The sequence below is a fragment of the Equus asinus genome, chromosome 24 (assembly GCF_041296235.1).
Source record: "Equus asinus isolate D_3611 breed Donkey chromosome 24, EquAss-T2T_v2, whole genome shotgun sequence".
Classification (NCBI taxonomy): domain Eukaryota; kingdom Metazoa; phylum Chordata; class Mammalia; order Perissodactyla; family Equidae; genus Equus; species Equus asinus.
In genome coordinates this window covers 55,700,656-55,727,344 of record NC_091813.1, presented here as the reverse complement: position 1 = coordinate 55,727,344, position 26,689 = coordinate 55,700,656, and the positions used below count along the sequence as shown (strand labels likewise).

General features: G+C 38.6%; 1 protein-coding gene across 2 annotated transcripts in view; it reads right to left on the bottom strand.

Annotated features, from left to right (window-relative positions):
• The window catches only part of HSF2 (heat shock transcription factor 2), a 33,014-nt gene extending 19,411 nt beyond the window's left edge, over positions 1-13,603 (bottom strand). For both annotated transcript variants that reach the window (XM_044757095.2, XM_044757096.2), the window contains exons 1-2: positions 13,267-13,603; positions 26-134 (exon numbers count right to left, since the gene is read on the bottom strand). In XM_044757095.2, the coding sequence (XP_044613030.1) occupies positions 26-134; positions 13,267-13,359 (202 nt within the window). In that variant the 5' untranslated portion in view covers positions 13,360-13,603. The remainder of the gene's footprint in view (positions 1-25; positions 135-13,266) is intronic.
• Positions 13,604-26,689: the final 13,086 nt, after the last annotated feature.

Genomic DNA, 26,689 nt, shown 5'->3' with positions numbered 1-26,689 from the left:
CAAATAAACTGCTGTCCATACTCACACATATTCAGTTGCCTCACAAAGCTTGCCATGTTATTGTGCTTGAAGTATTTGGGAAGAATTTCTTTTGCAAACCTTTGTTCGTCCAAAACCAGAAAACTTTGGCCATTCTGAAAGAAAGAGAAAAAATCAATTACTTAAGGTCCTACGAGATAGTAGGTGATACATATGAACCCCAAAACCGGGCAGTCCTTCCATGATACCTTCAGACCAACATTTTATTCCTATTAATGGCAACAAGAAACAATCTGCAATTAAGCACCAAATTGCAATTAAGCTCTTTGATGTCAACCTCAAAAGTTCAGAAGTGTATCTCAAACAAGAAGGTGCATCATATTCTATGGTGAAACAGTCTAAGAATTACATTAAATCAAAAACAATAAAAGAAACATAGTATGTAGCCAGCACGATTATTTAACACTGTTTTAAAGCCAATGCAATTAGACAAAAATAAGATAAAATCTGAGAGGAAGAGTATTTTATCATTATTTGCAATAGACATAATTATATCTGTACAATCAATTGAAAACTATAATTCACTAAGATATCTGGTTACTAATTAATATTTAAAGTCTTTAGTATTCTTCCATAAAAAAATAAATAAGTTGAAACTTACTACAAAAATACAGTAGAGATCTTCCTTGACTTACAATTGGGTTATATTCTGATAAACCCATCACAAGCTGAAAATACTCTAAGTCAAAAATGCATTTAATATGCCTAACCTACCAAACATCATAGCTTAGCCTAGCCTATCTTAAATGTGCTCAACACACAAACATTAGCCTAGAGTTGGGCAAAATATCTAACACAAAGCCCATTTTATAATAAAGTGTTGAATACCTCATATAATTTATTGAATATTGTACTGAAAGTAAAAAACAGAAAGGATCCATGGGTACAGAATGGTTCTAAGTGTGTTGGTCATGATCGCATGGGTAACTGGGAGCTTCACCTCGCTGTTGCGAACCAGCATCACAAGAGAGTAGCGTACTGCGTATTGCTATTCCAGGAGAAGATCAAAATTCAAAACTCAAAGTACAGTTTCTATTGAATGGGTATCACTTTCACACTATTATGCAGTAAAATATTCCTAAGTCAAATCATCGTAAGTCGGACACCATCTACAATCAAAACAGCATGATACTGACATAAAGACAGACAGATCAATGGAACGGAGAGCCTAGAAATAAACCCTCACATATGTGATCCAAGGATTTTTGACAAGGGTTGCTGAAACCATTCAATGGGGCAAGGACAGTCTTTTCAACAAATGATGCTGGGAAAGCTGGATACTCACATGCAAAAGAATAAAGTTGAACCCTTAACTTACACCATATACAAAAATTAACTCAAAATGGAACAAAGACCTAAGCATAAGAGCCAAAACTATAAAAATCTAAGAAGAAAATATGAGGAGGAAAAGCATCACAACACTGGATTTGGCAACTATTTCTTGATAACACCAAAAGCACAGGCAACAAAAGCAAAAATAGACAAATGGGGCTACCTCAAACTTTAAAACTTCTGTGCAAAGAATTCTATCAATAGAATGAAAAGGCAACCGATGAAACCAGAGAAAATATTTGCAAACTGCATATCTGATAAGAGGTTAATATCCGTAATATATAAAGAACTCCTACAACTCAACAAACAACCCAATTAGAAATGGGCAAAGACCCTGAAAAGACGTTTTTCCAAAGAAGATATACAAATGGCCAATAAACACATGAAAAGATGCCTAACATCATTAATCATTAGAAAAATGAAAACCAAAACCACAATTAGATATCACTTCATACCCATCAGAGTGGTAATTATTTAAAAAAAACACAAAATAAACAGAAAGCAAGTGGTGGCGAGGACATGAAGAAACTGGAACGCTTGTGCACTGCTGGTGGGAAGGTAAAATAGTGCAGCTTCTGTGGCAAACAGTATAGTGGTTCCTCAAAAAGCTAAACACAGAACCACCATATGATCCTGCAATTAAACTTCTGTGTATATACCCAAAAGAATTGAAAGCAGGGACCCAAAAAGTTATTTGTACGCCCATGTTTATAGTAGCATTATTCACAATAGCCAAAAGGTGCAAGGAACCCAAATGTCCACTAACAGATGAATGGATAAACAAAATGTGGTATATGCATACAATGGAATATTATTCAGCCTTAAAAGGGAAGAAAATTCTGACACATGCTACACCATGGATGAACCTTGAAGACATTACACTAAGTGAAACAAACGAGTCAAAAAAGGACAAATGCTGTATGATTCGACTTATATGAAGTATCTAGAATAGTCACATTCATAAAGACAGAAAGTAGAATAGTTACCATGGGCTAGGAGGAGGAGGGAATTGGAAGTTATTATCTAATGAGTATGAAATTTCAGTTTGGGAAAATGAGAACATTCTGGAGATGGACGGTAGTAATAATTGCATAACAATGTGAACATACCTAATGCCACTGAACCATACTCAAAAATGGTTAAAATGGTTAATTTTAGGTTAGTATATTTTACCACCACAACAAAAATTTAAAATTAAAATGGAATAAAAGATTCCAATAGAAAACCATCAATAATCTAAAAATTAATTTTAAAACTACAGAAGATCTTTAAGAAAAAGCTACAGAGGAACAAATACAGTGTTGTAAAGCTGTCAATTCTCCCTAAATTAACCAATATATATTAAATTCTCTCAATTAAAAAAATAGATTTTTGGAGATGAGGTGAGAAGATGTTAACACAATCAAATATTAGGTACTAAAGGTCATTTGTAAAAATAATTATGTAACAATAGGCAAGAAAATACTGAAAACAATGGGGAGAGAAGTGTTAACTCCATCCTATAAAGATGATAGAATTATAGTGTTTACAAAATTTGGTACTAAAGAAGGGATAGTCAACAGATGAATGGACAGACTAGAGGGGAGAGAAGCAGCAGCAAATCTATTTAAGAATTTAATAAGTAATAAGTAAGAATAGAATTCAAATCAGGGGGAAAATCAAGAGGGAAAAAGATTAGTTAATAAATTTTCCATTTGAAGGGAAAAAAACAAAGCTCAGTGCTAACTCATAAAAGCAGTGCTAACTCACTGCTATCTCACTCTTTACAACGACATCATAAACTCAGAAGCCACAGAGGTAAAAACTAATAGATTTATCCATGGACACGGCTAGCTGCCTACCCTATCTCCAAATGCCTCTAATTTCTTTTTTAATTCTATTTTTTAAAACTAAAATTGTATGCACTTAAGGTGTACCACATGATGATTTGATATATACAGACTGAAATGACTACTGCATCAAGCTTACTAACATATCACCTACATTAAAGAAAGAAGCTTCTGCACAACAAAGGAAATAATCAACAAAATAAAAAGACAACCTAACGGAATGAGAGAAAATATTTACAAATAATCTATCTGATAAGGGAGTAATATCCAAAATACGTAAGGAACTCATACAACTCAACAGCAAAAAAAAAAAAACGCAACCCAATTAAAAAATGGGCAAAGGACCCAAATAGACATTTTTCCAAAGAAAACATACAAATGGCCAACAGGTATATGAATAGGTGCACAACATCACTAATCATCAGGAAAACGCAAATCAAAACCACAATGAGGTATCACCTCATACCTGCTAGGACAGATATTACAAAAAAAATAATAAAAGACAAGCGTTGGTAAGGATGTAGAGAAAAGGGAAGCCTTGTACAATGTTGGTTGGAATGTAAACTGGTACAGCCATTAAGGAAAACAGTATGAGGGTTCCTCAAAAAATTAAAAATAGAACTACCATACAATACAGCTACCTTTCTTCTAGGTATATATCCAAAGGAAATGAAATCAGTATCTTAAAGAGCTATCTTCATTCCAATGTTCACTGCAGCATTATTCATAACAGCCAAAATATGGAAACAACCTCAGTGTCCATCAATGGGAGAATGGATAAAGAAAACGTATACACACACACACAATAGAACATTATTTAGCCTTAAAAAAGAAAGATCCTGCCATTTGCAACAACATGGATGATCCTTCAGTTTCTTACTAACAGAATCACAATTTTGTTTGATGCTGCAACCACACTTCTCAGTCCTCCTTACAAATAGAAATGGCCAAACAACACACTTGGCAAATACGATATAAGTAGAATGGATTGAGTGGGGCTTCCAGAAAAGCTTCTAAAAAAGGAAAGATTCAAAGTGTCAAACTCCTACATCCCATATCCCTGCTTGGAACTTGGAGGTAAAGGCTGGACTTCCAGCAACCACTAAGGTACAGGCACTAAGTATGGCTGAAAAGACCAGCAGATGATTGAGTATCTTCAGACATAAGAGAAAAATACATCTCTATTTTGTTTAAGCCACTGTTTTTGGATTTCCATTACCTGTGCCTGAAGATAACCCTAACTGATGATAGAGTTATAAAATAAATACAATAAAGTTGAAAGATTAACATAAAAATATTTTAAACATTTATGACAAAGGTTAACCACATTAATTAAAAATTTCTAACGAATCAGTAAGATGAAAAACCCAATGTGAAATTTAGAAGAGGCCCGGTGTCACCCATAACTGAATGAACAGCAAAACAAATAACGATTTTTAACTTATTAGACTGGCAAAATTTTAAAAGAAGTTTGACAATAATCAGCATTGGTTATTAGGTAATAACTATTAAAGTTAAAAATGCATACATCTTTTTCTATCTTAAAGGGACTTTCCCTCCACCTTACTTTCCTCTGAATATATCCACTCCATTTCTCTTTTTCTTCACTGCAAAATTTAAACAAATACTTCGAAGCCCCACTTGCCAATCCAGGACCATCTACTGACTCTCACTAAAAACTGGTTTCAGCTTCCCTCCCTCTACTGTAGCTGTTTTTCCTACAATGTCAAATGCCAAATTCAATGCCTTCTTTTCAGTCCTGATCATCTTACATCTCTCTGTGGCACGTCATTTGGCACTACTGACAACCCCCTCCTTAAATGGTCTACTCTTTTGGCTTTGAAACTATACACTACTGGCGCTCTCATCTCTCATATTTCCTTTCCTTTCAATTGTCTTCTACCCATCAAGAGGTAGAGTGTTTTTTAGGTTTCTATCCTTTATCATGACACCTTTTACACTCTTAGGCAATCTCATTCACACCAGTATATCTAATCATTGACTTTATTATATATGACGATTATCACATCTACCTCTGCCTCTGCCCATCTTAAATTTCACACCTGAATTTTCAATTGCTAATATTTTTACACAATGTTCTTTAACTCACTATGTTCTCAACTTATTGTCTATTTCGAACTCATCTTCCCACTCTTTCAAAGTCAACTTTTTCCTATATCCTCCATCCTGGCATGCCCCTCACACCTGTAAATTATCCAATTAAGCATGACATCAAGAACAAAAAAAACATAAAACTCTCAATTTTAACAACTAGTAACTTAAAGGGGAAATATTAAAAACCATCTACTTTAAAAACAAGAAAAAGGAATCCCATGATCACTACTTTTATTTGACACCCTGAGGTCTCAGCCACTGCAAAAAAAAAAAAAAAACGAAAGAAGGTATAAGGTTCTGAAAGGAAGAACAAAACCGTCATTCACAGATGCTGTGGATGTACACTTAGAAAACCGAAATCAGTAAAATGATTAGCTCACTGGTTTATTATCAATATACAAATGTTACTTGTATTTCTAATCACCAGCAACAGCTAGAAATGTATTTTTAACTAAAGGGCACTACTTACAACATCTATAAGATACCTAGGAAGAAATCTAACACAGATGTGCTAGACCGAATTGCAAAAAATTGTAAAACTTTATTTAAAAAACAACAAAATGAATTTAGAAATATGCCTTGTTCATGGAAATACTCAATATTGTAAAGATATCCATTTCTCTAATCTGATTTATAGTTTCGATGCAATTCCAATAAAAATCCCAATAGGTTTTCTTTTAATGGAACTTGATTTTAAAACATACATGGAAGACTAGGTTGCCCTCCCAAAAGCAAGACTTTTTATAAAGCTACAGTAATTAAGACACAAGATATGGGCAAAAGGATAAATTGTCCAATGGAAGAGAACAGAGGACCTAGAAACAAAACCACAATATCTATACATAATTTTGCTATAAGACAGAGGTAGCAAAACATAACACTGGGGAAAGAAAGAACTATTCAATAAGGGACTAGGACAACTAAATATTTATATGGAAAACAATGAAATTGGATCCCTCATACTACACACAAAAATTAATTCCAGGTGAATTAAAGACTTAACATATGAAACGCAAACCTTTAAAACTTTCAGAAGAAAAGAAGAGAGAAAGCAAAGTATTCTTCTCTCCCCGGGGTAGGTGAGGGAAAATATCCTAAAGAAACAAAAAGCATAACCTACAAAAAAAGACTGATACGTCAAAATTATACTAAAATTAAGAACTTCTACTCATCAGAAGAAAGCAAAAAGATAAGCCACAAACTGGGAGAAGAAATAAGCAACCACAAATTCATAAAATGAATATACAGAAAATACAAGGAATTCCTACAAATAATAAAAGATAAACCACCTAATAGAAAAATGGTCAAACATTTCATAGACTAGGAAACACAAAGGACCAATATATATGAAAAGGTGTTTGAATTCATTAGGCATCAAGGAAATATAAATTAAGACCTCGATGAGATGACACTTTACATCTACAAGATTGGTAAAAATTAATAATAATAATATCAAGTTTTCAAGAAGATGTGGATTAATGGAAAATCTCATGCATGGCTAATAGGAGTAGAAGCTAATATGATCTCTTTGGAAAACAATTTGATCTTGAGGTTGAACATTCCATACCTTATTTTCTAGCAATTCCACTCTACGACATGGGTATTATACACACACCCCACATACATACGTATACACCTTACAGAAATTTTTGCTTATATACGCCAGGAGAGGTGTATACGAATATTCATAACAGCACTTGACACAGTTGATTATCTTCTCTTTCTTGAACTATTTTCTTCCATTAACTTCTACGACCTCACTCCTTTGTTTTTCCTTTCTCACTGTTCCTTCTCAATCTCCTTTGCTGGCATTTTCTTGTCTTCACATCCTGTGAACACTGGAATACTGTATCTTTCAGTTCCTTCTATCTTCATTTGTTTCCCTGGATGACCTCATTCAGTCCCATGGCTTTACCACTCAGAAGCTCCAAACTCCACCCTGAACATCAAATCTTATATCCGAACCTCTTATTCAGCATTTCCATTTGGACTTCTTGGAGTGTACAAGTCATTCTGACTGTTCAGAAATACTCTTGTTCGACTTTCTAGCACTGTACTTCCCCACCTCCTTTGAAATTAGGTGTGGCCATATGACTAACTGTGGTCAATGAAACGTAAGCAAAATAAAACAACTTTCAAATAATGCTAGTGAGCCATCTGTAATCTCAAAGTTAACGGCCTAACAGAATCCCCACCTGCATTTCTTTGAATCTTCCTCTATCTCAGCAAATGAATGGTACCATCATTTGCCCTGTTGCTCAGGCCAAATCTATGAGCCATTCTCTAGTTCTTCTCTGTCCCTCCTCCAATACCAGCCAATTTATCAGTTGCCTTCAAAGTAGACATCTAATGCGACAACTTCTCACTATCTCCACTGTTACCACCCTAGTCTCAGTCACACTATTTTTCAAAACCACAGTGGAAAACTGTGAGAGTCTTCTAACCATTCCCTCATTTCCAATGTCCTTACCACAGCCTTAAGGCCCTACACCAGCTGCTCCTGGCTACTTCTCTGACCTCACTCTCATGTTCTCTAAAAATACTCTAACCATGTGGGCCTTCTCCAATCACACAAACATGCCATGGTCAAGGCCTTTACACAGGCCATTCCCCTTTGTCTGGTCCATCCTTTCTAATCCTTCAGGTCTCTGCTCAAAAGTTACCTCCTGAGAGAGGCTTTCCTGATCACTCTACCTAAAATACCCACAAATCCCAGTCATTTTACATGCTAGTTACCAATTTATTGATCCAAATTCATTCTTCACTGTCTGCTCTGCAAACATGGAGCTGGGTCCTTTAAATGTCTTTTTCCAGCTGGCATGGTGTTAAGCTTTGTCAACAGAAGACACTAGAGAGAAATTACAACAGGGAAGGGGTTCTCCTTCCTGGTTCCAGCGTGTCATTGGTAGGCTCCTGCAGTGCAGGCAGGTTCTCCAGTACCTGGCTCTTGCAGTGTATGGAGGTCAGCAGCACCCCAAGGCCAGCAACTTCCCCTGGCATTCCCTCTCCCTTTGGAGGTTTCAAATCAGAGCATATCTGGCAAGACATCTCCCCATGAACAGCTTTCTAGGGTACTCTAGAGCAAGGGCTTCTTAAAGGGCTAGATATACATAGTAAATATTTTTGGCCTGCAGATCATAAGGTTATAACACTGCCCTTGTACAAGGAAGCAGCTATAGACAACATGTAAATAGACTGAGCATGGTTATGTTCCAATTAAACTTTATTTACAAAACAGATGGCTGGCCCATGGGCCATAGTTTGCCAACCTCTGTCTTAGAGGGCCTATTTCCTGGCAAGTTCTAAAGGATGGATTTCCAATAAGCTCTACCAGTGTGGCACCAGTGACTTCTTTGCCATTCAGTGAAACACAGTCATACTCTCTCCAACAAGGTCAGGATCTCAGACTTGGGGGAAAATAGCTCTTACTTAAGCATTCTATCTTAGCCTTAGCACTGATGGCTGCTTCTTATAACCGCTATTCCTATATTCTTCAGATTTTCTTTACTTCAATTCCCCCAATATAGTTAGTAATTCTATTAAACTTTCCCTGTTCAAAATACCACGTCACTTTTGTTTCCTAACTGGATCCTAACTGATACACTCTCTCTTTACTCTGCTTTATTTTCCTTATGGTACTTATCACTAATTAAAATTATATTATTTGTATTTGCTTATTTTTTAATTATCAACATCCTTCACTAGAACATAAACTCTATGAAGGCAGCCACTTTGCTCACTAGTGAATTAATTCTTAGTACCCAGAACACTGTCTGGTCCTAAGAGATTCACCACAAATATTTGTGAGTGACTGAATAACTGAATCACTGGTCACAGTGGACCAAATTATATTTTTAGAATTTCAACTCTTGGATTATATCAAATAAGGAGATGATTGCCTCTTGCTTATATCTGCACTCTCTCTCACACACACACACACATACAACCCTCATTCACTCATATCATTCTGTGTCTCTTCTTATCAGTCTCCACTCTAAAAACTAGTAAATAACCTCTGAGTGCAAAAATTCCACCTTACTGCCATTTAAACCTGTGAGGCTCAAGTAGTACAACACAGAACTCTCCCCGCACATTTTACAAGGGAGAGAAAACCATTACTGAGTGGGGTGGGAGAGATGGGTAGCTTCTTTTTAGGCCTTACCCATAAATGTTGGCAAGCTTCCAAAGAGTAGTAACAGTTGTTACTGCTCAAATTGGTACCCTTGGTTAAAAATATCCAAAATATTCTTACTTAATAATCTAATACTTCAGCCTTATTGTTTTAAAACATTTTTCAAAATAGAAATCTGTAATACTTTTTTTAAACACTCTATAACTTCTTAATGTTCACCAACCACTCCTTCCGAGCCTCTAGCTCATTCTTTCTTATGTATATAAATAAAAAATACTTGTCAATGAATCTTCCAACTTTTCTGTAGGCCTACCTAAGGTGGATTTTACCCCTTATTTTGCCACGCTTGTGGCCTTTCTTGTTTCCACTTGAGAATACTATAATTATGCAATGGTTGCTGAGAAGTTCAAAATGACACCATAATATTAGCAAGTCCAAGGGCCTACTGCTCAAATTCATCCAAAACAGCTAGCAAACACTGAACAAATTCTTTTTTTGCCCCCTTTCCCTCCTATTTTCTGATTTGTCTCTGCTGATTGAAGAGGGAGAGGGAAGTCGAGAATGGCAAAAGGCAAAAAAGATGGAACAAATGAGTATGAGGTCTTTAGTGGAAATCACTTCTTGGTCTTCTCAAGCAATCTGAAGAACTCAGACAAAGGTAATAACACTGGCAAAACGATGACTTTCTAGTTCTTTCCTTCTTTTATATTGCTTCACTTCAACATACGCTGAGTATCAAATTTCAGTAACAGTAAAGGCTGTTCCTCACTATGAACGGTAAGAACTTCCATTCAACTTCCACAACCTCTTGTCCCTGAATATCAAGTTTCCCCAGTTGCTTCCAAGTTAAACCTGTGCCCTCTGTTTAGCACTCTGTTACATTTAAAACAGCTTTAGGTTGTCCGACAGTGCTGTCTTTGACCTTGATTCTTGCAATAGAATGCCTACCAAAGCCAAAATATCTATATAAAATTTTGAAGTTACAGGAAATGTAAAAACAAAAAAAGGAAGGAAAAAGAAACCTCCAAAGGGAGACTACGTGAAAAATATGAACAACACGTTTTAAAGACACTCTAGATCTAAAGACATTTCTATTATCTGAATCAGTAATACACTTAATATAATTTGATTACTCAAAATATCATATTTCTATAATTAGATGAGAATGGGGATATTTCATTTTTCATTTTTGTCATATTACAAGTTTCAAGGAAAATTAAAGTTATATAAACTTCAGGAATATTGAGTCAGGCTTTTCCAAATGCAGTTGGTAAGAGATCTCTCCCCTTGCGTAACACTCAAGCTAAAGGAATAAATTATTTTCCACAAGTAAAAAAAAAAAACCTGCATAAAAGATTGCCTGGTTTCCAAAACATCTGTTGCTTCTAAAAGGTCTTAATATTCACTCTGATTGTATAAATGCTAAATTACCTCAACAGAAGTTCAGCAAAACAAGTTTGAAGGAAACCAGAGACAATCATAAATAGCAACTTTTAAAAGATGAGAGTAACTTATTTTGGTTTTTCCATCTAACATCATTGTTTAATTAAAGTTTTATCTTTCACTGTTAACAATTTTGGAAAAATCTGTGGAAGAATGAGACAGCTTTCCTAAGCAACTAAAGCTTAACCCTAGACAACATTAATCCAGAATTGTTCACTGATTTGTGGACAATTTGTGGAGGGCTAACATTTTGGCATAAAACTAAATATCGTGCCAACCTGTATTAAGGGTAATGCTGTGGACAGAAGATTGATCTGGGAGGTCAGAAATCTATGTTAGAGTCCCACCTGCAATAATGGCTGGCTTTGTAATTATGGGTAAATAATCTAACCTGTAGAAGCCTCAAATCCTCACCCATATGAGAACGAAGCCAAGCTAGATGATCTTTAAGATTATTTTCAGGCATAATTCCATCTTCATCATTCCTACCACTTCCATTACATAGTCCAAGGATTTCACTGATTCATCAAACATTTATTAAGTACCTACCGGGTCCCTGACACAGACACTGTCCCTACCCTCACTGATTTTATATTTTATTTGTCCCATTATAATTAGAAAATGAGTTAAGACACAGGCTTAGACTTAATAATGGGATAAATAAGAAGGATTTTTAAGTGGTTGCTGTATTTGGCTTAGAAATCATAAAATGATGCATTTACGTATTAGTTTGAAACTCTCCACATTTGATACTACCCATAAAATAAGAATGTTATTAAAATATTTTGGCTAACGAGAATTTTTAGACCTGTCACTGACACAATACCCTTTAATTAACCAATTACCAATATATTTAGGTACCACTTGTAGGCAAGAAGGCCCATCCAAGCAAAAAGGTAAGATAAAGCCAGCTTGGGCTGGGGAGGAGACTCTCAATCCAATCTCTTAACACGAACACAAGGCTGACTAACAGCAGCGTGTGCTGATCCATCCTTGTCAACTTATAATCCTTCTGACTGATGAAAAGCATGAGACATCTGTTTATTTTTAAGTGTACCCTGGTGGCTGGCTTCCTGATTTTCACCTTTCTTTGTACGACTGTACAGAACTCATCAAATGCTTAATACACAACATCCAGCTGATGATACTGACCTTCAAGAAAATTAAGTCCTAGAAGGGAACTAAAAACATCAGCAAATGACAGATAAAACAGAATACGGTGTTACAGTCGTCAAAACTTTATGTACTCAATATGGTGCTCCCCGTCAGAAGGAAATAATAAAACCGAGACTTCCCATAACAGGCAAAGAACAGAAAAGAAAGGGAGAACGAGGGGAGATAACATTCAGTCAGCTCTGAACAGGTGCCAGGCACTGTGCAGGTAGTTTTGCCTTCCTCATCTCCAGACCTCTAAATAAGAAAACAGCCCAAACAGGCCACCATCTACGGTAAGAGAAACCCACTCTCCTTCACCAAATGATTCCAACAGCCTAGGAGGGTATTCCAACGCAAACGCGCCATTTATGTAATAACCATTCTGCTTAGGATTTTAGTGTTTGGAACTAGAAGGGGTCCTGGATCACCTGGGCAACCCATGCATCTCATGGACGATGAAACTCAGGGCACAGGAGGAGCCTGACTAAGGTCATCTCCGTTTAGTGGCAGAGTTGGGATCAAACCAATAATCACGGCATCCATAGCCCACTCTGCTGGCAACTGTTTAGCGAATCATCTCAGCTCCTCACTAAGTTACTGAACACCTGTCTCAGCACTTGGGTGAAAATCATCATAAAAATCCGTTTATACAAACGGCTCGGAATCTCTAAAGAAGAATGTCCCATTTCCTAGGGGAGATTTGCAAACCTATCGATCAGCGGCTTCGGACCGTGCGCCCACTCCCCCGACGCTCTCCTCACAAAGACCCCGGGGGCAGAGCGGCGCGTGTCCGTCTCCGCGAGCAGCCTCGGGGCGCCGGGGTCAAGATTTCCTCGGATGAAGCCCCGAGGGGAAGAGGCGGCCCGGGCCGCCCGTGCCCTCGGCCCCTCGGCGCCCGCGAGCCGGAGGATGAGTGTGCAGGAACGTGGCTCCGCGCCGCCGGGCCGGTTCCGAAGGCCGCCCGGGCCGGACCGTTACGGGGCCTCCCGGGCCGCGGGCCCGCGCGGCCACCCCTCCCCCACCGCGGCCTGAGCCGGGCGCCGGCCGCCCCCCGCGGCTGCCCGCGCCCCCGAGCCCTGGACCCGCGCCGCCCAGCCGCCCCGCGCCGCGGGCCTCGCAGCCGGCGTCGCGCCGCAGGCCGCGGGAGACAAGCCCGCGGGAGAGCGCGAGGGAGGCGGCGGTTAGTCAGGGGCTTCGGAGGCCGCCGTGCCCGCGGCGTACCTGGCTCCAGGTGATGAACTCGTTGGTGTGGGCCTCCTCCACCAGCGTCCACAGCTTACTGAGGAAAGCCGGCACGTTCGAACTCTGCTTCATTGTTAGCTAGGCGCGGGGAGTCCAAATTCTACACCCGAACGCGGCGGCGGTGGCGGCGGCGGCGGCAGCTGCTCCCCGAGAACGCCCACCACGCAGGCGCAGCAGCTGCCGGGCCCCGCCCCCCAGCCCCGCCAGGCGCGCAGCGAGGCGGGGAGGCCGGGCGGCAGCACATGACGGACAAGTCGCCGCGCTCGGCCCGTGCGCGCTGGTCCCGCGCCGGTCCCGCTCTCGGCCAATCCCAGGCGCGTATCGCGCGACAGAGAAAAGCGATTGGATGCTGCCGACGTGGAGGGGGTGGGAGCAGAAGGGGGCGCTGCCTTCTCATTCGCCTTTGATCCGGGCCCTCACTGTAGCGGACCTTGGGCTTAGGGGCCGTGTTTAGGTGTTTCACGTGGAAACCGCTTTGGGTTCCTGGGCTGTGGCTGGGAGGCTGCAGAAAGTCGTCAGGGGCCTTTGAGTCATAAGGTTGGCAGGCAAAGTGTGGTTTGCGCAGGTCAGGAGGAAGGAGTATAATAATTCACATGGGCGGGGGGGAGCGGCTTTCGAGCATGATGTGCTAGGCCCCAAATTGAACCTGTCTTAAAAATACTCAACCTTGTCCTTAAATTTTCATTAGGAGAAAATGATCCCTTTAAAATACGCTTATCAAAGAGAGGAATTAAATAAGAACTCACTCTTTACTAAGCGGTGCTACTGTGAACCAGAAACTGTAATAGGCACCTTACATGGTGTTTCTAATTCAACAACCATTGAACGCCCACTATATGCCCAGCATAAAAAGAAATACTCACTTATGCTATTTTAATCCATTAAAATAATTGTTCCTGCATGTAGTTTACAGGTATATTCTTTTCTTTTAGTGACCTAGAACATATTTTATTTTTTTTGGTGAGGAAAATTGACCCTGAGCTAACATCTGTTGCTTATCTTCCTCTTTTTTTTTTTTTTTTCCCAAAGCCCTGTAATGCATAATTGTATATCCTAGTTGTAGGTTCTTCTGGTTGTTCTAGTTCTTCTGTGTGGGACACTGCCTCGGCATGGCTTGATGAGCAGTGCTAGGTCTGCGCCCAGGATATGAACCCATGAACCCTGGGCTACAAAAGTGGAGCATGGGAACTTAACCACTGGGCCACAGCCCAGCCCCCTTCAGGTGTATTCTTGTTTGCCGGAGATAGTTTAGTATAGTGGAGAAAAGTATTGGACAAGGAGTCAGCGTATCTGAGTTTAGACCCAGATTCTAGGACACTTTCGTGGATATTAAATTACTCTGGTACTGTGTAATTTAGAGCAATCCCTTAATCTGTCGGTGCCAATCTTCCCCTTCTCCTCACTGGGAATAAGAATTTCTCTCTTTTCACCATGTGAGATAACATTGATAAAGTAAGGTGAAAATACTTTGAAAATGGAAACAATTGTACAAAATTAAACGTGTATTTTTTGCATAAGTCAGCATATGAATATAAGAATTTACAAATGAGTCATAGATAATAATTAACACTATAAATTTCAACATAAGATTTGTTTACTTCCTGAGTACATGTGAAGTAATACATTTAAAAATAAAATACATACAATTTCCAATGAGTATATACTCATTGAATACTGACTTTGTGTTTAGCACTGTTCGGATTGCTCAAGCAAAATCAGATGTATGGCAGGATAAATCTGATAAAGGAACTAATATTTGATGAGCATTTATATATGCCCAGCGCTTTGCTTATATTATCTCATTTAATTTTCACAACAACTCTATGAAGTACATCTTTTTACCTCATTTTTCCAGTGAAGATTCTGAGGCTCAAAAGTGAGTTAATTGACCTACATCACAGCTAGTAAATGAGAGAGGGTGTTTACACCAAGGCTTTATTGAGCTTAAAAGCCTGAGCTCTTTGCATTGTATGATGATGGCACCCTCTTGATGCTGAAGATGCTTATAATCTAACTTAAGAAACAAGATGAACACAATGATCAGCAATCATTAATATTAAAAAAGCTGAATTTATGGCATAAAGCAAGTGCTAGAAAAGTTTAGAAAGACAGAGTTAAGTAAGTTAAGGTAGTAAGGGAAGACTTCGTGGAGGATGGGGACCTTAAGTCGGGTCTTGAAGAACAAAAATGCATTTGGATAGCTGAAAGGGAGACAACACTGAGCGAAGATGCAGAGGCTAACGAGCAGGTCTGTCTGTGGAGGTGGACCACTCAGGAGGTAAGATTGGTAGTGTCTGAGGGGGAAATGTGGCCTACTTTCTTAGCATTGTATCATTTTCATCTGAAAAAATAAAAGTGGTTGAATACAAGCAGGAGCTTCTCTTTGGGCATTCGACCTGTACATTTGTAGGCCAGTGCTCAGTTGGGCCCTCTGCTTGATTTAACGCTGTGCTGTCACTGTCTTGAAATTCTTAATTTTTGAACAAGGGACCCTGCCTTTCATTTTGCCCTGGGCTGCTCAAATTATGTAGCTGGTCTGCTTCCAATATATTGCATCTTATAGGCCAGTGGTTCTCAAACTTAGGCGTGCATCCAAATCGGAGAGCGGAGACTGTGAAAAAACAAATGAACAAGGATGACTTATCAGGTAGTATTTATAATACTCATGAGGCCAGCTAAGGAGCTAAGTTATTAACCAGTTAACCTGGTGATGGCACCAGGAATAGATGATGTGTCTAAAATCAAATGGCTGAGGTTGGAACTGAAACTGTGTCTTTTGTAGTCTGAAACATATGCTTTTTTCCTTTATACCAGTGTGTCTTAAACTTTAGCCTGATTCAGAATCAACTGGAAGACTTCTGAAAAAACGGATTGCTGCTTCTCCCCCAACTCCACTCAGTAGGTCTGAGGTTCAGGCTAAGTATTTGTTTTTCAAACAAGTTGCCAGGTGATGCAGATGCTGCTGGCCCTGGGACCACACTTTGAGAACCACTCTTATAAAGGAAAAATTAGTCAATAACGTGTGCAGAGTTGTTATTACTCATCCTTCACCCTTTAATAAAAATCCAGATGTCCCAGGAATAATTAAACTACTGTTTTCTTTTTCTGTGAACTTAATCCTTAATATTTATTGTAATTAATCAACTTTTTGAAAACTTTAAGTACCAAGCAGAGATGTTTTTGGGGAAGAGAAAATCATTATTGGCTCATTTGCACTTATTTATAAAACTGAGAAGGGAAGAAAACAAATCAAGCTAATTCACAATTATTTGCCACCTATGATATCCCACAAATATCAGAAGAAACAGATTTGAGCCAGTGTCAACAATTTTGAAATGTTCACAATATTAGAGGATAAAATGTCAGTTTCTTAAAATGAATTGCCCACTGTTGGCTCCAAATAAAAATAGCTGGAATATTTCCATGGCTCACTTGCAGCCTGGAGGGTAAGATTTAGAGGATTTAGAATAACATTAGAAAATATGAGCGACCCCAGGCCTCTGCCTAGGAAGTAGAAAACCATATTGTGGAGCACTTCGATGCTTCAAAGAGTCTGATTCAGACTATACAAATTCTATCTAATCAATCGTGCAAAACTAGTGGGGAATCAGCAGTGCAACCAGAACTAGCTTTTAAAGATTATTTTCAAGGATAGGGTGACTGAAGCCAAAGGTGAACTGCATAGAGATTTCCATCTGCATTCCTATCTGGACCAAGTGTTGACTTCCCTACATTTTGAAATGACCTAGGGGGCCTTAGCCGAATTACTTGACACCTCCAAGTCCTAGATCCTTATATATAAAATGCGAGTGAAAACGCCTGTTATACTCACTTCGTAGAGTATTTGAAGATCAGATAAATTGCTTTTTCTTCTAGCCCATCCTCAGGATCTTTACAGGTATCTTTCTAGAATACAGATCTGCAAAGGTCACTTCCTGACTGGAAACCATTCAATGGCTTCCCATAATTTTCAGAATAAACCTAAATCCTATAAGATGGCATAAAATTCCTACTGTGATCTAATTACACCTCCATTTCAGTCACTGTCTACCACTCTTCACAAAAACCTTACCCCTAGCCATACTCAATTGCTTGTAGTTACCTTACTGGGCATTCATACCTTTGCTGTTTCACAAGCTGTTGCCTCTGCATGGAGGGCCCTTCTTCTTCCCCATTATCTAGCAAGATCCTCCTTAATCTTCAAGGTCAAGTACAATTCCATATAGAAGTCCCCTCTTTTGTGAAACCTTCCCTGGAGACCTTTATTATAGTACTTATTACATCATATTGTAATTATTTATTTACACGTGTTTTTTTCATACTAGACTATGAAACTCCTTCAACATAAAGACTATGTCCTAATTGCATTCATGCTCATCCACAATGGCCATCATAGTACCTGGTACACATTAGACTCTTGATAAACATTTGTTAAATTAATCAATGAATACATGAACAGATGAGTGCTAACCATCCATTTAAAAGTCTTCCATGACCTCCAAATTTGGATTAGTTGTTGCTCCCCTACGCTCCTATATGGAACTTGACCCTCTTGGTATTTACCATGCTGCTGTTGCTCATTTACTTCTCAGCAACCCATATTAGCCTGGCAGATTGTGCTTGCGTTGTTCATTCTTGTATCCCTAGCAGCAAATGCAGTGCTAATAATAGAGGAACTACTCAATAAATATTTGTAGAATGAATTATTTTAGTTTTTGAAACCCTTTAGATAAAATGCACTCTAGCTAATAATAAGGAAACTCCTTACAACTTGTTAAGTCTCAGTTCATATAAATTTTTTAGTTTATAAGAGAAGAAAGTGAAGAGGAGGAGAGCTTAAGCATAGCTCAAATGAGAAGCATGTGATTAAGGGGCTATGAGTAGAGTGAATATTAGAAACCAGACAATAATAGAATGTCATAGAGTCCCAGGCTTGATGTTATTTGTCTTTGAAACAAATGACATTTGGTGACAGTGGCAAAATGCTTAAAAGACCCTGTAGTAGGCTTTTGAATAAGTAGAGAGCTAGAAGAATGTGAAAGTTAATTTCTTAAAATTTTCTAGGTCAAAGAAGAACCTTCTTTTTTCTAAGGCTACAACTTGTGTGCAAAAGGCGCTGGCTGGAGGAGATTTGTAAGTAGGAAATGTGTTAGTACCACTTGTAATGGGCTTGGGCTGGGACTGCTCTACATGAAGCTTCCATTGTATGGCAAATTTGCTAGAATCCGACCAGTCACCCAACAAGGGTGGCTATCAAGTCTAGGTTTGTGCAGGACTTTCCCGTTTTAGAACTGAAAGACCCATGCCTCAGATACTACCTCAGCCCAAGGCAAATCAGGATGGTTGGTCACCCTAACTCCAGCCTCCTTCAGTTATTGATGTTGGACAGAAAGTAGGAACTCACCAAGATAAGCCAGGTGACTTGTATAGCAGCTAGTGCAGATGAGGGATCTAAAACTTTAATACTGTTCTTAGCCTTTCTGTAAGCAGGGTGGAGGTACTCTTTCACAGGCACCCTAACAGCTAAGCTGATAATAGAAGGAATCTATGCACCACACAAATCAATATCCTGGTGGAGGCCCAGACCCATGCAGAGAGAAGTTGATAAGAAAGAAAACTCAAGTCCAGAAAGTTTAAAAGGACCGGAAACATTAGAAAAATATAGATTAGCAACATGGCCTGTGATATAAGCCTTCCATTATTCTCACTAGAATAGCATCATGCTGGGGCCCTGGTTTCTGTTCCCCTGGAATTGGTCTTGCTCCAAGTGGAGCTGGTGGCCTATCAAGATAGAGGTGTTTGGACTTCATCTTTTTAGATAGTGGGATCATTTTATTCAAATCATTTGATGGTAGAGAGCTGAGCCCCCTCAAAGAATAAATGAGCTGGGTTATATGGCTTGAGTACAGAAATCTACCTATACCTTCAATACAAGATTAAACTGGAGGAATCGGCTTCAGTGAGGAGGCAGCCACTTCACAGATGTGTGCCATGATCTGAGAGGTGTGTAGGGAGAGGTGGCAATGCTTGGAACGCTCCTAATGTCTTTAAAGTTTGGCCAAGTGCTACGAGCAGCTGCAGGGACCAGCTGGAAGGGGCGATGTCCTTTCTAGTCTGGGTCCTCACTGTGTGGTTCGTACAGCGGAGATAAATAGAGGCATTTTAGAATGGAATCAATGACTTCTGATCTTTCAGAGAAAAGTCTGACATTGTTTGAATCAAGGACTTGAAAGAACGTATTAAAAAGCTGCTAATTAATGGCACAACTGTTGATTTATAAAGCCCTTATACATATGGTGATTGTTACATTTGCTCTATTTTACTTTAAAATACTGCTATTTAAACAGTGGTACAGAGTGTGGTAGGTCATTGCAATTTACACCCCAGGGGCAGTTAGTTAACATTTGAAATACTCTAATTAGGAATGGTTAGTTAGCATTTGAAAGACTAGGAGTGGTTAGTTAGCATTTGAAAGACTAATCGAAAGCCTACTCTTTGAAGGCTCTATCTTAATTCTTTTTTTTAATCAACATCAGAAGTTTTATTAATTAGGATAATGGAAGTGAAAGTGATTTTTTCTTTGTGAAGTGAATGAAGTTTAGGATATGTGTATTGACTAGAAACAGTGTCTTGGCTTTCCCGACTCTTGACTAAACTGGGCATCGAGATATCTTGAGATAGTAGCCTATGCCCTTCTGTAGGTGCCCTAACCTCAGGATTCTCATAAGTCCTGTCTTCAAAGCGCTTTCCAGGCCTGTGCAGGAGGTTTGGGTAGCCTGGGCCAAAAGTAAAAATGGAGGCCCACATATGTATTTTAGACGTTTAAAGATCACAAATCAAGTTAACAAACTGTTAAATAAAATATGTTCTATTTTCCTACCTTGACATATGCATCTTCATAATAACAACTGTGAAAGATATATGTAAAGCTATAGTTTTTATCAGACACTAAATTAGTAAAATATCCAAGAAGACCAAATTTAATTATCATTGCCTGGTGTTCTATTGACTGGGAGGTGGTGTTTTAGATGACTAATAAAATATATATATATAATTCATAAGTCATTATATAGTTTATTCTACAAAATTGTTTTGTCTTGCATTTATTTCAGTAAAATCATTAGTTAGGTTGTTATCAAGATTTTCACTTAATCTGTGTTCTATTCATGGCAATGATCAAAGTATTAAAGATATAATTGTCTTCAAAGCACAGTTGTATTTAAAATCCAAATTTGAATGCAGTTTATAAAATGTTACTTAAAATAAATGAAAAAATTAGTTATATTAATATATTTTAAATTATAAAACATTAAGAATTATGTAATAAAATTCAAAATTAAATATAAATTGTAATAAATACACTTCAAATTTTAAATGCTTCCATCTTTTGGCTATGCTGAATAATGCTGCTATGAACATCGCTGTATATGAATAATTTTGTGCATTTTGCTATTCTCGCTTGACAATGCAGGATGGAAATTCTTTCAAGTCATCTGGCATAGCTATAATTTATTTCTTTTAGCGACTCTTTGGTATTTCGTAGTGTGTGTGCAACACAATATATTCAGACATTCTATTACTTACTAGTGAGCATCCGCTTTGTTTCAAGGCTTTTATTTATTTCATTCTGAAAGATACTGCAAAAAAATGCTTAAACATAAATCCTCAACTGCTTTTCTCTCTCCAGATTAGTGAATTCGCATTGTCGTGTATAATTTGCATGGTAAATCTATACTTCCCATTATTGTACTGGTATATGAAAAGCGAGTCATGCTGATTAGAACGCCCCACATCTGAGCTGACAGAATGCTATTGTATATGTACCCAACCCCATGACGCTCCTAGCAACCAGAAATGTCAACATCATCCTTCTATGGCACAGCAAATGTTTAAGCTGGAAAGAGAAGAATCTAATATTTGGTGTTCAGGACAGTTTTGACTATTAGATATAAATGATTCTTTATTCTTTAGTATTTCCATAACATATTAACGCAAAGCCAGGAGACTGTAGATTTTATTACTTGTGACTTGCAGGCACTGGTGGCTGAGGATATATTCCATGTTGCTTCTGGACCTATTTAGATCTGGTTTACTTTTCTCTGGATTAAACTTGTAATTGTCAGTAATTATCTCTTCCAGTCCTACTCAGCTGTGCGAAAAGAGGAAAGAAAAGGAACTAGTGTTTATGGAGATATTTATTGAAATTGAGACCCAGAGAGGTTTGATCACATTCTCATAGATTCACAACCAGGATGATGTATATTTAGCGTTTTGATTCAAAAATTTTTCACTTTAAAGCCAGTGTCTTTCCACCGCTTTGTTTAGGATTTACCCTCTGAGGACATCAAAGGAATCTGAACCAAACCCGATACTCAAGTCTCTTATCCAGTGTGCCTGGAGTGAGTATGTGGCATTCCTGATCCACAGTGGCAGCCTTCCCTTTTGACTCTCTTTACTCCTCTGGACCCTGTAATTGGGATGCAGTCATGATTTTCTGGTTTGCATTCTAATTCCCATGCTAGGTCCAGAACCCTGCCTTGAATACCCACCCATTTAGCTGGACTTCTCCCTTAGTTCTTATCCAGGGTTGGCCACAGGCCAGGTAAGCCCTTTAGAGGGCAATTAACAAGACTATTATAATAAGTATAAGGATTTTTTTTTTATTTTTTTATTTTTTGCTGAGGAAGATTAGCCCTGAGCTAACACCTGTTGCCAGTCTTCCTCCACTTTATGTGTGGGTTGCTGCCACAGCATGGCTAACAAGTGGGGTAGGTGTGCTCCCGGGATCTGAACCTGAGAACCCAGGCTGCCAAAGCAGAGCATGCCAAACTCAACCACTATGCCATGGGGCCGGCGCCTGATGCTTTTTGAAAATATCAAAATCTGCGATAAACAACAACAAAAAAACTCAACCAAACAAACTAAAATATGCTTTGGTTCTCCTGCTTTGCCTAGTGCTTAGTTAGGGGATTGGGTACTCCAGGCTGAGTTTTGCTTCAATCAGATAGGTCATTGAGATCTTGATGCTAGGTGTTGTGGACTGGATTGTGTCCTCTTGAAATTTATCTGTTGAAATTCTAACTCCCGGGACCTCAGAATGTGACTGGAGATAGGGCCCTTAAAGAGGTAATTGATGAGGCCAGATGGATGGGCCCTAATCCAATATGACTGGTGTCCTTATAAGAAGAGATTAGGTCACAGACAACACACAGACCAAGGGATGAGTGTGTGAGGACATAGAGAGAGGGCAGCCCTCTGCAACCCAAAGAGAGAGGCCTTAGAAGAAACTAAAGCTGCTGACACATTGATCTTGGACCTCTAGCCTCCAGAACTGTGAGAACATAAATTTCTCTTGTTTAAGACACCAGACTGTGATGTTTTGTTATGGAGACTTAGCAAACTGACTCCCTAGGTGAGCATTGCAGTAGTCCCGCGATTCCTTGGCTTCCCTTTCTGGGTATGAGTACCAGCCCAGGCAGGGAAGAAGTTCACTGTACACAGCAAATGTTATGATCAGAGCTGCTGGCCATCCACTCCTGTCTGGCCTGTAGCCAGGATCCTTCTGCCCCTGTTCTACCTGTTCACTCTTCCTCCCTTGCACCCTGGCATTAGCCCTGAAGCTGAAACTACTAATGTCTTCTCTGCAGGAGGTCTGTGACCTTCCACTACACCAAAACTTCAGGTCATCCAAGAAGTTAAGCCACTCTGCATATTACAGCAACTTTAATCAAAATATCTACTAACCTAGTTGATTTATAATGATGGTATAAACTAATAAACACATTTTTAATAGCTATTAATATTTTCATCTTAATAATCAAAAGTGAATGATGAGCTATTAAGGCCTTATTCTAAGCCTAGGAGAATTAAAGTTTACTCTGTGATTTTTGTCATTAACTAGAAAAGGTTTAATGAATACACAATACTTGATACATAACAAGAGAAAAAAATTGACCATTGATATTTTGGATATAGGCAAACCATTTTTTGCCTTTGCTAGCCTCCTGTTTTGAAATTATCCTTTAACAAGTCATTGTATGGCTTTAGACTATTTATATTTTATGCTACTTTTTGTTATTGGTGGTGAGGAAGATTGTCCCTGAGCTAACATCTGTTACCAATATTCCTCCTTCCCCCCCGCCAAAGCCCCAGTACATAGTTCCATATCCTAGTTGTAGGCCATTCTAGCTCTTCCCTGTGGGATGGGATCCCATTTGGGATGCCACCTCAGCAAGGCCTGATGAGCGGTGTGTAGGTCTGCACCCAGGATCTGAACTGGTGAACACCGGGCCACCAAAGCAAAGTGCGCAAACTCAACCACTCGGCCATGGGGCCAGCCCCTAGGCTATTCATTTTTAACTCCAAATATACATCAAAACATGTTACTCCTATGCTCAAAATTCTGCATGAGCCAGCCCTGATGGCCTAGTGGTTAAAGTTCACTGTGTTCTGCTTTGGCGGCCTGGGTTGCTTCCCCAAGTGTGGAACCACACCACTCACCTGTCAGTAGCCATGCTGTGGTGGTGGCTCACATAGAAGAACTAGAAGGACCTACAACTAAAATATACAACTATGTACTATGTACTGGGGCTTTGGGAGGAAAAAAATAAGGAAGATTGGCAACAGGTGTTAGCTCAGGGCAAATCTTTCCCAGAAAAAACAAACAAACAAACAAATTAATGCAGGATATGAAAAAAATTACTCTGCAAAGTCTCCCCATCTCCCTCCAAGTAAAAGCCAATGAGCGCTCATTTCCAAGCTCATCTTTTACTGCTCTCATCTTTCCAGACCTACTGGATTCCTTATTGTCCCTCAAACAAGTCAGGAACACTTTGCCTAAGGGCCTTTGAACTGACAGCTTCCTCTGCCCAGAATGCAGTTTCCCTGGATACTCTCAAAGCTCCCTCCCTCCTCTCTTCTAAGGCTTTGCCCAAATGCCCTCTTTTCTATGAGGCCCATCCTGACCAGACTATTTGCAATTCTCACCACTACCCCTCCATACATCTGTAATCCCTTTTTACTTTTTCAGCAAGGGCAAGGATCTTTGTTTTTTCACTGATGTATCTCAAGGTTCTAGAAGAGTGCTTGGCACATTACAGGTGCTCCATAAATATTTGTTGAAAAATAAATAAATAAATGAATGAATGAGAGGAACAGCTTTTTAGGTAACACTCTACCAGCTAAAGTTAACACCCAGAGCTGGCTAAAGGACCCAGCAGGATCTATTTAGTGATGTATTAACTCTACTCCAAGTTGGCAAAGAAATGGCCCACTCTTGGGGTCAAGAAATAATTTAGGCTGATTCTTAAAAACGTGGAATAAAAATCAAAGTACTTTATTGTTATTACGAACTTTGCTCCCTCTGTAAACACTTGTCCAAGATTTTCCATGCCACCTGTAAAAAAAAAGCATTAGTTTCACCTTTGAAAAATTTCAATATTGATATGTTTTGGGACTTTACCATACATATGCAGAATCCCAACCTTTTAAATCAGTCAATTTTTGATATTTGATCGTTCCTGCTAGCGTTCCTTGGATGACTCTAGAAATACACATTTTTACTTTTTATTCTCACTTTGTATTTCCATAATTGTTCTGCCAATGTGACATACCCATTTGATCCAAAAATGAAAATTATCTCTCCGATTTCTCTTCCTTATGTCAGTGGGAGATGTTATAGAAGAAAGAGCACATACTTGGAGTTTGGTAGACACGGAGTTGAACCCTAGCTCTGCCATTACTAATGACAGTGTGACCTCTCTGAGCCTCACTCATTTTCAAAATCTCTTAAGGTTGTGAAAATTTAATTAAATAGTGAATTCACTGTAACTCACGTAATATGTATGTAATAGTAGTTGTACGATAAATGTTCCCTGATACTGTCGAATAACCCTGAAACAGTAAAATACTGTATTTATTTGAGCAGTTCTTCTCAGGTATTTCTGAGCTTATTTATACTTTTCGCTTTCCGCTAATGAATGTGCAAGCTTACCTTTCATACCAAGCACTTATTTGCTTCTAAGATATGGAATGCATTGACTGGTTCAGCTACTGTTTCTTTGAGTGCCTATTAGATGTCTTCAATCATGTGGGTTCCACAGATGAATCAAACAAGTATACAATATTTTGTAGTACCTGCCAAAAGGAACTTATGCTCTAATGAAGACACAAAATGAAAATACACAAAATATTTAGAGAATATTTAAATATTAACTGGGTAACACTGACTGGGTGTACAGTGAAATAAAAGATCAGAGTGAATTGGAGAGGTTAAAAAAAGCTTCATGGAAAGAGTACAGAGTATTTGAATTGGCCTCAACCCTTAATAGAACAAAACGCCAAGAATAAGAAACATCTTTACCACACTCACTATGTTCCAGGAACAGTTATAAGTACTTTACATTTATTAACACAGTTAATTCTCACCAAACCCCTGTGAATTAAGTACTATTTTTATCCCATTTTACAAGAGAAGAAAGAGGCAAAGAAAGGATGAGGATTAGTCATTGTGATATTCCGTCTTCCCCACCGTGTCTACAGAAAGGTGGAAGAGGTTTACTGAAAGGCAGAGTCTGTTGTGAATACTGCAGAGGGACCATCCTTATTGTCTGACAAAGAATGTCCAAAATTCCCAGTTATTCTTCCACAAGCACCCTGTGCTGTAGCACGATTAAACCACCCCCCCTTTCATCTCCTGTTATTATTCATCTTCTCTCCATTTACACTCATTGATGTCTTCCCATCCCTCAAGATTCCTCACAGAGGCTGGCTCCTTACAAACGGTGTTCACTAATCACATATCCCCAGAGATAAATATTATATTTTTCCATCGGTACAGATATTATAGTGCCTTGATATTTATTTGCATCTATTTCTTATTGTATTATGAGCAACATTTTTATCTTCCTCATTCATTCCTTATTGCTACCCCCAACCCTGGTGCCTGGTACATGTCTTACATACTCTAGGCTTGCATTAAGCACTTATAAATAAGCAACTTAGTGAATGCAGCTCTTCCCACTTCACAGAAGTGGGAAAAAGGTAGCTTTTTCAATAAATGTGAAAAAAGAAAAAGAAAAAGAAAATTTTTGAAATGATGGCTAAGATTATAGAAGGGAAACATAGATAGAAGAAAAAACAGATGAATGAGGAAAAAAGGAAGAAATTATTAAAAATAAATTAAACAGCAATAAAAACAGGATTTGAAATAAAATGTGATTGGAATAAGATAAAATAAAAGAAGGAACAAATAGCAGACATTTGGAGAAAAGGAGTTGTGGAAATGAAAAAAGTAAAATACAAAGGAAAGAAAATATGTTAAAAAAGAAGTGAGAAAAACAGGATACAATAGGGAAGAGAGAGCGAATAGGAATTTAAAAATCCTCATTTGTGGGAAAAAGTC